The sequence below is a fragment of the Orycteropus afer genome, unplaced genomic scaffold, assembly GCF_000298275.1.
Source record: "Orycteropus afer afer isolate SDZICR_OR568_19922 unplaced genomic scaffold, OryAfe1.0 scaffold00263, whole genome shotgun sequence".
NCBI lineage: Eukaryota > Metazoa > Chordata > Mammalia > Tubulidentata > Orycteropodidae > Orycteropus > Orycteropus afer.
This window is the reverse complement of record NW_006921850.1, coordinates 4,814,455-4,827,808: the sequence shown is the minus strand read 5'-3', so window position 1 is coordinate 4,827,808 and position 13,354 is coordinate 4,814,455. Positions and strand designations below refer to the sequence as shown.

Below are 13,354 nucleotides of genomic sequence, written 5' to 3'. Positions count from 1 at the left end.
AGGGGGAGGCCTTCAACGAGATGGATTGATATGGTGGCTGCGATGATGGGCTCAAGTATGGCAGGGATTGTGGGGCTGGCGCGGGATCGGGCAGTGTTTTGTTCTGCTGTGCATGGGGTCGCTGTGAGTCTGAAACGACTCAACGGCACTTAACAACAACAACACAGGTATGTAACATATAAGCAGTATGTGCTCAAGTGATACTGATACTTAAATATACTAAAGGAATTCAGAATAGAAGGGATATTATGGAGATAATCAAATAGGAAAAAAAGTCATGGAAAAAGACTAACTTGGATTAGAATAATGCAATCATTGAACAGTGTTTATTTGTGAGATTAGGATTGACCATATTTAACATTTTTACTCATGACTAGAATGAGGACATTGGATTCAGCTGCCTGGGGTTTAAGGATGGTTGGGTGATTTTACCTCATGAAAAATTTGTTTATTTGTTAAATTAATTGCAGCACATTTGTTTCTCTTTTTCCTAAAGCATAAATGTTTACTTACTTATTTATAATGTTTATTTATTGTACATGGCTTTACTTACCATAATGTTTCATTTGAATGTTTACATTTGAAGATGTAAGCCATCATTAAAAGGAAAAATATTACTTTTAAGATGAAAAGCTTACAGACAGTTTATTGTAAATTTAATTATTATATCACATTTATATGAAGAAAATACATATTTACTATAATTCAACTTTAAGAAAAAAGCATATAAATAGGTTATTTAATAAATAGTTGGAAAAATCAAATATATATACAAAGGTACCACATGTCTATAATAATCTCAAGTTTTTGACATTTTTTTTTGCAGTGAATGTTAGCAGTAGTGGTTGTTTCCAAGAGAAACCCAAGTTAAAGAAGTATCATTTAGCTAATTAAGAGAACTGGCCATGATAAGCAAATCAAGGAGAATAGTGGAAAAGGTTGAAAACATGTTACATATATTTCCAGAGTGTGGCAGTGAGAGGTACAGAAATCAAATGGTAGGAAAATAAAAGAAGAGAAAAGAAAATTATGAAATAATTCACAATGGGAAATGGAAAGAAGTATAAATGTCTGAAATTATGGAGAAAACTGTATTACTACTAATTATCAGATTTTTTTTTAAGAGTGAAAGAACAGGTTGAATCTTAAAAGGACAAAGTAAGGCATATGTAAATTAAATGAAGTGTAGATTTTTATATTTTTAAAAATTCAGAACCTGGGTATCATGAAGATTTTCGTGAAAGAAAATATTCCATTATCAAAAATGTTAAGGTGACAACAAAACTAGCTTAATACTTAATGAGTAGTTTTGCCTTATTTTTATAATAAGGCAAACACATCTTGTATTTCTACTACTAAGCACTCTTCCTCAGGTCCTTTAATGAATTTTTTAATGATGCAGTAATGGCATGTGATATAATAATTAAATTTACAAAAAGATTTTTTTATATTGGTATAGGTTTTAGCTTTTATTATTTTATGTGTAGAGGAAATATTAACTGTAGTTTATCCAAAAAATAAATTTTGGAACAACAGTGTTTATCATATCTGTCTCAATTTTTAGTTAATAACTTTTTTCTAAAAGGGCCTATTTTATTTCTGTAGTAAAAGTATGAAAGATAATGACATATTCCTTATAACAGGTAGTTTGCAGTATAATTGAAGAGATAATATGTCATATAACATATACTAGTACTAAAAAAAAAAAAAAAATAATGTGTGACAAACAAGGAGAAAATTGTTGTAAGTTGGGAGGGCTTGGCTTCAAGGCAGGGAAGAAGACTCCCGAAGTGGTAGGGCTTTTAAATTTGGAGAGATAGTGACAAATTAACAGGAGCTATTCCATCTCAACCATGGGATATGGTAGGAGTAGGAAGCTGCCAGACATGACAGAATTGGAGAGTAGTAGAGCATTAGATGTAACTCTTGGGTACTCAGAAAATAGTTGTGGCCATAAGAATGTGAGTTCCTCAGTGGACAGAGTATAAAAGGAGATGAGTCTTGAAGAATACAGAGTTAGGAATAGAAGGGAGTAAGCTATCAGAACTGCATGGAATTGTCACATGATAGGAAATAATTCAGAGTAATAGAATGTCATATTCTGTTTACAGAGGGAGAGAGGACTTTATGAAGGTCGATTGTGCAGTAATAGTAAATATTTTGTGGAGATGAAGAAGAATGAAAAAATCCTGGAAGGGAGTGTTGGTAAAGTGACTGAAGTGAAAAATGGAAGATGGCAGCTATAGGAAGTTCAAAATGGAATGGATGATGAGACAAGGGAGAATTGAATGGTGTAGACTACTGTCTGTACTCCATCATTAAGGAGTGATGAAATCATGTTCCTGATGCAGTTATCTCTCATTAATTTTATATCTGATATAAATGCTAACTTTGGACAAAAATTTAACCAAAATACCACATTCACTAGACAGTCTGAATAAACAGGATTTAAATTAAAATTCCCCAGTTAGAATCCAACTTGATATGTGATCTGAAGTTTTTCCTTAGTAAAAAAATCAGATGCTACCTTTATTGCTAAAAGAAAAGCAATTTCTTTTCTCTTACATTATATTAGCTTCAAAAGTAGCTACTTTTTCTTCTCGAGTAAACTTAGACATAAACTATTAAAAATACTCTTCTGTAGAACAGTCATTCTTAGTAACCTCTTTGGCTCTTAAAATCTCGTTTCCAACCTAAATTTCCATTGATAGAAAGTTAACATGTTCTATTTTTCTTTGCCTTGAGTATAAATACCATCTTCCGTGAGAATTGTCTTCTGTGCTTTGTAAGTTTGATAATTTTGTTCCTTTAATAGAAGCAACTCATATTTCTTTATAACAGAACGCACATGCAGGACTTGAAAGATGTCACTAATAATGTACACTATGAGAACTACAGAAGCAGAAAACTGGCAGCTGTGACTTATAATGGAGTTGATAACAACAAGAATAAAGGGCAGCTTACAAAGTAAGTATATATATTTTTGTCCCTCCAGAAAGGTATTATTATGTGGTAAATAAATATGTTAAATTCCATTTTCCTCAGATTGCTCTTGGCTACTTAGAAAATTTGTATAATGTTGCTTGTGTACAATAGCAGAAATTTATATTGTTGAGCTTTGCTTTGGCAGTTTATATTTTACTATTTAATTGTTAGAGGAAATTATTTTATTGTTTTGTTAACGTTAAGTGAAAGAATCATACATTCTCTTTTAGTGTGATCTAAAATCAAACAGGAAACTCTGGTGGCGTAGTTAAAACTGCTAACCAGAAGGCTGGCAGTTCAAACCAACCAGCCACTCCTTGGAAAAAATCAACTCCTTAATGCATCACAACTATAAATAGATAGGTTTTTGTTTTTGTTTTAAAACAAAAACGAAGTTAATACCAAAATCTCTTTCCAGGGAGTAAGCTGGAGTTTGGGTGTTTTTTGATGGTTTTTGGTGGATCATAGAGCCTAACCTTTTCCTTCTTTGAATTTCTTCTTATCTGGCTATAATGCTTTTTTGAGGAACTTTAGATACCTTCTTAGGTTTTTCTGTTTTCAAGGGTGTCTTGGGAGTGCTTGTTGCAAAGGTAGGTTCAATGGCAAGAGATTCTGTTTTAGTAAATGTGGGATGGACCTCAAGGTTTGTATTTTTAATAAGCACTGTAGGGGTTCTGGGAGCTCTGGTGGCATAGTGCCTAAGACATTTGACTGCAAACCAGAAGTCTGGCAGTTCAAACCCACCAACCACTCCTTGGAAGGAAGATTGAGCGATCGATACTTCTATAGTGATACTGCCTCAGAAACCCAAGGAGGGGTCGCTATGAGTCGGATCCAGGTCGACGGCAGTGAGTTATTTAGTTAGTTGTAGGGGTTCTGATAGAAGTGATCATTAGTACATACTTTGCAAAACACTTCTAGGAGTTTTCTATAGCTGTTTTGGAAAGTGATACAGTTAGTAGGTTAACCATTTAAAAAAATATGTAAAATACAAAGGACGCTATTTGAGATAAAGTTCAGTGCATAAGAAACAGGACAGGCTTTTTAACATTTCTTTTTAGCAAACTTTTTCTCGGGGAAAAAAGTTAATATTTAGCATAAAAATATAAGGACCCATCATAGTGAATATTGTTCATATAATCAATTAAAGTTACTGGTAATTTTATAATATGTTAAAGGCTATGCATTAACAGTGCATTTTTTTCACTAAATGAGCTTAGTGTTTGATTTTTTAAAAAAAAAATTTGTTCATGTCCTAGGCATAATGAGTTGTTTCTTTGTTCCCATATCTCAAATACAAAGTTTTTAGAGTAGTGCTGTGAGAATATTAGGAACTCTGATGGCACAATGATCAGTGCATTCGGTTGCTAACCAAAGGATGGTGGTTTGAACCCGTCAGTCTTTCTATGGGAGAAAGATGTGGCAGTCTGCTTGCATGAAAATTCACAGCCTTAGAAACCCAATGGGGCAGTTCTGTTCTGTCCTGTAGGGTTGCTAGGAGTCAGAATCACTTCAGTGGTTAGAATATTACTGCTACTGCATGGCAAATAAGGTAATCCAGAGAAAAATAGTAAACTTCACAGTATTGTTAAAAATTCTACTGCATATACAAAATAATACTCTTTGGGTTATTTGAGTTAAACTATAACTCAGGTAAAAACATAAAAAGTAGAATTCTATTGAAAATATGTCTCTTAATGAGATGAATCATGGTAGGACTTTGCCTGCACAGTTTAAAAAAATAAAAAAGTTTATATTTCCAAAAAGCAAATTATCCTTGTAGCTATCATTTTGTTTGGTTAATGGGAAGTAGAAAAATAAACAGTTTTAAAGATTAAACCAGTTGAGAAATGGCTGTAAGTGGAATAAGCATTTGGTATGATTTGATAAATGAGAGTTTTACTATCTTGTTGAATAATACATGCCAAATCTGAAATAAGTCACTTGGAAGTTTTATCCATTGTTTTTTATCTAATGTGTCTGGAAAATGTTAGTAATCTCAGAAATATACCAGCTGAATTAAAAAAAAAAAATTGATGTCAGCAGTTTATGGTGCCTCAGCTGATAAAGGGTGCTGTTCTTTACAACTAAGGACACATCCATGAGTAACTGAAAATAATAACTTTAAATATATAAAGCCGGTGTGAGGAATTATTGAAGGAGACTTTTGTCATCTGGAGGTTTTCACACCTGAGACAGTTTACCTTAGATAAGTAATGGGTGAGAGGGAGAGATAGGTTTGACTTTTCTAAAGTGAGAGAAGGGCTATTTATATCTTGGGATGTTTTTAAGGCATATCACTTTGGCAAGAGTTTGTACAGAAGTTAATTATCTGGAAATTGATTCCTTTAGGGCTACCCATGTTCAGGTAAGTCCTGGAATGCTTTGTATAAATATAGACCCTAGTTTGGGTGCTTTTTGAAAATGTGGTTTTTTACGCTACTGATGGTCTGTAAGGGGCTCTGGTAGCATAGTGCCTAAGGCATTTGACTGCTAACCAGAGATAGGTGGTTCAAATCCACCATTCCATTCTCCGTGGAAGAAAGACTGGGCAATCTACTTCCATAAAGATTTATCACCTCGGAAACCCAAAGGGGGTCATTATGAGTTGGAATCGACTCGATGGCAGTGAATTTGGTTTTTTATCGTCTCTAAATAGACCATCTGCAAACTGTTTGAGAAAGAAATAATTGATCTTATTGATAATAAGATCATTTGTTCACCTACTGATTACTAACAGAGCTATGTTTTTTTTTTTTCATTTCCCTCATACATGTTTCATACACACACACACACACGTACACATATACCAAAAACCAAACCTACTGCCATCGAGTTAATGCCAACTTATAGTAACCCCTTAGGACAGAGTAGAACTGCTCCATAGAGTTTCCAAGGCTATAAATCTTTACAGAAGCAGATTGTTACATTCTCCCATGGAGCATCTGGTAGATTTGAACCACTGACATGTTGGTTATAGATACTTTGACCACTATGCCACCAGAGCTCCCTCGCTCACTCGCTCTCTCTCTCTACACCTATTTAAAAATTTATAGTTAAATTAACATTTGTATGGTAATATGCACCTTGGTTTTAGAATATAAGCTAAAAAATTTTAATGTTAAACAGTGAATAGTAAAAGCAGATCAGTTTATCTTTTATTTTATAAGACAGTTTTGGGTGGATGATAGAATCTATTGAACCATGGGTCGAAAATAAAAATATTTGGTTTGTATGTCTAAAGATGAACCTTTCTAGTAATGTTACTGATTCTAGAATAATTACATTATTTGTGTTTGGCACAGATAATAGAAAAATAGCAAGTCATCTGTTTTAAGAATTTCTTAAAGCCTCAGGGAGTGTGTATCTTGCCCACTGCTGTATGAAGTGTAAAGAGTGGTTGGGAGCAACAGAAAGGGAGATCATGCCTCAGATCAAAGAGGATTCAAGAAGAGATTTTAAAAGAATGGGAGAAGAGGTGGTCATATATAGATTGTTAATCTCTTAAAGGATGGTTGTCCCAGAGACAGATAGGAGTATCCTTTTTTGTTAAACCTGCTTCTTAAGTTTTACCTGCTTCCTTTTTCCTAGTTCTTACTTGTACCTTTTATGTAAAAATCACGTTTTATTGGCAACTCTTTTCTGAACTGTTTTCTGTCTTTAGCTATCAGTTGATACACTCTCTGTCATACCAATTATGACCATGATGTCTTGCTCTTGAGTTTGGGACAGATCCTTACTATTATCTCTTTTCCATGTGCTAGTTAATTTGTTTTTCTGATAACTATAGCCTTCTCCATCTTGTATTCTTGGGAAAACTTTCTTTATAGGAGACAAAGTCCCTGCAAAGGAGCCCTAGTGTTGCAATGGCTAAAGTGATCAGCTGCTAACAAAAGGTCAGCAGTTCAAACCCACCAGTATGTCTGTGTAAGAAAGATACAGCAGTCTGCATCTATAAAAATTAAAGTCTTAGAAACCCTATGGGGGAGTTCTACCCTATCCTATAGAGTTGCTATGAGTTGGAAGTGCCTCAATAGCAATGTGGTAATGGGGTAAGATTCTATAAATGACTAGAAAGACAGGTTTTCAAAAGAGATCCTCAGAACTCTTTTGGTATCTGACAGACTTTTCACTGAAGAGAAATAAGGCCAATACTTGGAAATTTCCAAAGTTCCAAAAAATTAAATCTGTTCAGTTATGATTTTTACTCTGTTCAAATGCCCTTTCATAAAAAAATATAATGATAGTACTTGGAGTTTGTTTTATGTTTGGTTTTAATACTCTGACTTGGCAAAATAAAACATTAGCCACTGCTTTCTTTCACAGTTTTTGGAAATTTTTACTGGTGTTTGAAATTTGTTTAAATGAAATTACTTCGAAAAAATTTGTATGAAAATTGTTGTAGGTCTGTATACGTGGTTGGTTACCAAACCATTGGAGCAAAAGTATGTAAATGTACTTTCTTAATTTGTTCTTCAGGAAAGACCACATATAAAATGTGATTGTCTTCTGTTATACTCAAAATGTGTGTTATGTGATACAGCCATAGGAAAATCATACTAGGTCACATGAGATGGTAAGTCACTTGATGGCCTCCAGAAGATGTAAGAGCCCAGAAGCCTTGGTGGCACAAGAGCTAAGTGCTTGCCTGGTTACCAGAAGGTTGGCAGTTGAAACCCTCCAGCCACTCTGTAGGAAAAAGATGTGGCAATCTGCTTCTGTAAAGATTTATAGGCTTGGAAAACTTACGGAGCAGCTCCTCTGTCCTATAGAGTCTCTTTAAAAAACATTTGGGTTTAAAGAGAACCTTGGCTAGTATCTAAGTTTTGTCTTTGGAGATTTAGTGTAATATTCCGATTATGTTATAGACTTGTTTTCTTTTCCTAGGCCTTTTAATTTCTTTGGCAGGATGCTCTTAATTTCCCCAACACATTTTTATAAGCTTTCAGGATTTAAGTATGCAGTGAAGAGTTTCCCAAGTAAAAAGTGGGTAGACAGTGGTATAAATTAAATGGTTTTTCCAGTCATCTAATAAAAAATGTTTTAGTTGGAAGAAAAATAACACTAAATATGATGAAAAGTAAAAAATGATCATTTTTCTGTGTTTTCTACGTTACATGCACAATTTCGTGCTATAGTTTTCTAACTTACCCTTTAATAAAAAAGAGTAGATGTATGCTTCTAATTCAAAATTGAGATATTTGAAAGATCATTGTAGCTGATGAGAAGCTTCAAAAATGCTTTTTAAATATGCATAGGCATTTTCTTGTAATATTTTGCATATCAGTTTATTTGGTCAGGAGTCAAGTAGTTTTCACAAGACTGATAAACTTAAGGTATCACAAATGTTATATTATAAATTTCTTTTGAAAGTATATATATTTAATAGATTCAGAAATTTGGGCAGGATTTCAGAAGATATTTGCATGATAGATTTATTTTAATAATGATTTAGTATAGGGATTACTAACAGAATTTAGAAAATAAATTAACTAGCCCTAACAAAATTTCCCATAAACTTTTTTTTAGGGCACACCATAATTATTTAATTATGAAATCTATAAATTTAGCTTTCAATTGCTGCCTTTAGTGTGCTTTATTCTCCATGTGCTAAGTCTCTGTGTTTTTTGTTCTTTTAGATTTGACACAATTAAAGTCATGTAAGTGGTCATTTTTCCACAGATATAAGCAGTTTTAGTATCTATAGATCTTTAATATTTGGCTTTTGAATTCAAAGGCAAATTTCAAAAAATCTTTCTCTTCACAGTCCTGTTTTTTCGCAAAAATTATTTTAAGTAATAGTAAGTCTTTTCAGGTGCAGATTACTGTGAATTTATTATGTTGACATGAATTGCCTGTCACCTTGTAAGGCATTCGGTTCCTAACCCCAGGGTCTGTGCTTCAAACCCACCACCTGCTTGGTGGGAGGAAGAGGAGGCAATCTACCTCTGTAAAGATTTATAGCCTTGGAAACCCAGTGGGGGTCACTCTGAGTCAGAATCAACTTGATGGCAGTGGGTTTGCTTTTGTTTGGGTTTCCCAAGGATAAAGTGAAAACAGTATTTTGTAAATGTTATTTTTGTTGTTGTTAGGTGCCATAGAGTTGATTTTCAACTCAGAGTGACAGCGTAGAACTGCCTCTTAAGGTTTTTCTAGACTGTAATCTTTACAGGAGTAGATCATCAGATATTTCTCCCACAGATCTGTTGGGTGGACTTGAACTGCCAATTTATAGCGGCTGAGCATTAACCATTGTGGCACCAGAGCTATTAAAAGTATGTCTGTATGTTTAGCTTTAAAATGATCACATTTCTGTCAGAATTATGATCTTTTCAATTTATTTACAGTCTTGAACTATTTCCAATTAGCAACAATATGTTTTTAATAATCTAAGATGCTCGAGTAAATATACACATTCATTTATTTATACAAGACTTAATTTAAAAATAGTTAATTAGGTTATTTCCTTTTTTTGCAGTACTAAAAGTTTTATGGAAGGGAAAATTGAATATCTGTTAAAAGCTTTGGACCTTCTCACTGGAAAAATGCACACATACAGCATACACTTGGTATGTAGTCTCAGAGCATTCACAGACTGCCTGAGGCCACTATATTAAAAGCACCTGACATAAATATGAGGAATATGTTATTAGAGATGACTTCATTAGCTTGTGATCAAATAATAGCATTCACACTTGAAACTTTGCTATTTCAGTTGACTCCATTTTTTTCTTTGTTTTAACTTTTTATTGTGGTTTGGGTGAAAATTTACAGAGCAAGTTTGTTTTCCATTCAGTTCATACACATTTGGTTTCATGGCATTCATTGCTATCCTCACAGTGTAACCATACTCTTCACACTTCTCCCTGTGTTTTCCCATATTAATTCGTCCTTCTTTCATATCGATGGCAGTGAGTCGTCATCCCCCCTCCCCCGTCTTCTGAGCTTAATCCATGGGCAAATGCTGCCCTTTTGATCTCCCATGATTGTTCTAAGAAGTGCATACTTCCCTGGTGTTGCTGTTCACCTTATAGGCCTGTCTGTTTGCCTGAATGTTGAGCCACAGGGATGAGTTCAATTCCAGGACCTAAGGGTGACTAAGTGCCATAGATTCTGTTTCCAACACTCTCTGTCAGATCAGTAAGTCTGGTCTTTTTATGATTCTGAGTTTTGTTCCACATTTTTTTCTCCCACTCTGTCAAGGTATTTCTCTTGGGATCCCTTTCAGAGTAGTTAGCAGTGGTGACTGGGCACCATTTAGTTTTTCTGGTCTCTGGGTCGTGGACTCTGGGGCTCATGTGATCCTTTGGTACTTTGGACTAATTGTTTCTGTATCTTTGATTTTCTTTGCTCCAGATAGGAGAGACCAGTAGTTGCACCTTAGATGGCAGCTCATAAGCTTTTAACCCTAGTCACTACTCAACAAAGTAGGAAGTAGAACATTGTCTTTCTGGACTTTGTTATACCAGTTGACCTTGATATCCCGAGAAATTCTGCTTTTGATCCCCTAGGCCCAGTGACTCATTCCCACAAGGTATTTGGTTATGACTTAGAAGTTTTCTTAACTTTCCCCCCTGCATGTTCAAATTCATTCATGGATATATTTGCAGCACATATACATTCATGTGTAGAAATACCTTCTATCAAACCTATATATACTCATGGAAATACTTCCATTTGTCTTCATCGATCTGTAGTTTACTTGTCTGTCAGTGTATCTGCTGTAGTTGTTGTTATATGCCGTCGAGTCGGACCCGACTCATAGTGACCCCTCCTTGGTTTCCAAGGCAGTATCACTACAGAAGTAGATTGCCCCATCTTCCTTCCAAGGAGTGGCTGGTGAATTTGAACCACCAGCCTTCTGGCTAGCAGTCAAGTGCCTTAGGCACTATGCTACCAGAGCTCCTAATGTATCTACTAGTAGATTATTATTATTGTTATTGCAAGATTATGTATATAATAGTATTCACACTTGTTGCCTTTAACTCTTGTGCTTCTCCCGGTTTCTTCCTTTGCTTTGATCATTTTGTGCTGAATTCTTCTTACTATGAATTGCCTTTCCTTTCCTCATATTAATAACATCTGTCCTCTAGATAGTGATTTACTGTTCCTCCCCCTCCTACCCCTGGTAACCATCAAAGAATTTTTCTTTCTTTGTGTAAACCTTTTTTTTTTTTTTTTGATTTAGAGTATTGATTTCATAAAATATTTGTCTTTTTGTGATTGACTAATTTCACTCATCATTGTGGCCTCTAGGTTCATCCATGTATATGTATGAGGTGTTTTGCAGACTCACTGTTACTCATTAATGTTACATATTCCCTTGTGTGTACCTACCATAGTTTGTTTATCCACTTATCTGTTGATGAGCACTTAGGTTATTTATATCTTTTTGCTGTTGTGAATAATGCTGCTATGAACATGAGTGTGCACATACCATTTCTGTCTTGGCTTTTATTTCTTTAGGATATATACCTAGTGGTGGGATTACTGGAACAAATGGTATTTTTACTTCCAGCTTTCTAAAGAAGCACCATACTGTTTCCACAGTGATGGTACCATCCATTTTACAGTCTCATCAGCAATGCATGAGAGATCCAGTCACTCCACACCCTCACCAGCAATTGTTGTTTTCTGGGGTTTTTTTGGACTTTGCTGTTAATGCTAGGGTGAGATGATATCTTGTGGTTTAGATTTGCATGTCTCTGGTGGCTAATGATTTCTAGCATTTCATGTGTTTTATGGCCATCAAAATGACTTCTTTGGTGATGTGTTTGTTCATGTGCTCTGTCCGTTTTTAATTTGATTATTTGTCTTTTTGTTGTTGAGGTTTTACAGTTTTTTATTAATTTTAGAGATTAATCCCTTGTCTGATACATTGTTGCCTCAAAATTTTTCCACATCTGTAGGTTCTCTTTTTTCCTTTTAGTAAAATATTTTAATGTGCATAAATGTTTAATTTTTAAGTAGTCCCAGTCATCTAATTTGTCTCCTGCTGCTTGTGTGTTTATAATAATGTTTGCTAGTGTGTGTATCTTTCATGCTTGGTAAAGTGGAGGGTCAATGAAAAAGGGGAAGGCCCTCAACAAGATGGATTGACACAGTGGCTACAATGATGGGCTCAGGTATAGCAAGGATCATGGAGCTGGTATAGGACTGGGCTATGTTTCGTTCTGCTATACCTAGGGTCATTATGAGTCAGAGACAACTTGATGGCACCTAACAACAACAGCAGCAAGTGTGTGCATGCCATGTATTACAACCCCTAAGTTTGCCACTATTTTTTCTTTGATTATAGTTGTAGGTTTTATATTTAGGTCTTTGATCCATTTTGAATTAGTTTTTTATATGATGAGAGATAAGGATCTTGTTCCATTTCTGCAGATGGATATCCAGTTTTGCAAGTACCATATGTTAAAGAAACTATCTCTTTATTTAATTAGTTTCAGCCCTCTGTCAAATACAGCTGACCATAGGTGGATGGATTTATTTCTGGGTTCTCAATTCTGTTCTGTTGGTTTATATATGTGTCACTGTACCAGTACTGGACTGTTCTGACTACTGTGGCTGTATAGTAGGTTTTGAGATTAGGGAATGTGAAACCTCCTACTTTGTTCTTTTTTAGTAGTGCTTTGCTTATCTGGGATCTCTTTCCTTTCCATATAAAATTAGTGATTAGTTTTTCCATCTCTTTAAAGAATGATAATGGAATCTGGATGGAGATTGCATTGTATCTTTAGATCGCTTTGGGTTGTATTGATATTTTCACAGTGTTAGGTCTTCCTATTCATGACCATGGTATATTCTTCCATTTATATAGGCCTCTTGGTTTTTGCAGTAATCCTTTGTAGTTTTCTTTGTATAGATCTGCTTGGATTTATTCTCAAGTACTTCATCTGGTGGGTGGCTATTGTAAATGGTATGATTTTTCTGGTTTCCTTTTCAGAGTTCTCATTGTTAGTGTAGAGGAATCCGACTGATTTTTGTATACTGCACCTTGTACCCTGTCACTTTGTTAAATGCTATTAGTTCCAATAGATTTCTTGTTGAGTCCCTAAGATTTTCTATGTGTAGGTTCATGTCATTTGCAAATACAGTTTTACTTCTTTGCCAATTTTGATTCCTTATATTTTCCTATCTTGCATTAATTGCTATGGCTAGGTACGACTTCCAGTACAATATTAAATAGGAGTTTTAATAAAGGGCATCCTTGTCTGGTTTCTGTTTGCACGGGGAATGGTTTCACTCTCTCCATTCGTAATAATGTTGGCTATTGGTTTTGCTTATTAGTCCTTTATTATGTTGAAGAATTTCACTTCTATTTGTATTTTTCTGAGAGTTTTTGTCAGGAATAAAAAAAAAAAAAAAA

At 34.6% G+C, this 13,354-nt stretch overlaps 1 protein-coding gene across 1 annotated transcript in view; it reads left to right on the top strand.

Annotated features, from left to right (window-relative positions):
* The window catches only part of SEPTIN7 (septin 7), a 121,775-nt gene that overhangs the window by 88,212 nt on the left and 20,209 nt on the right, over positions 1 to 13,354 (top strand). Inside the window, exons 11-12 of the mRNA XM_042782213.1 lie at positions 2,842 to 2,967; positions 8,625 to 8,645. Of these exons, the coding sequence (XP_042638147.1) occupies positions 2,842 to 2,967; positions 8,625 to 8,645 (147 nt within the window). The remainder of the gene's footprint in view (positions 1 to 2,841; positions 2,968 to 8,624; positions 8,646 to 13,354) is intronic.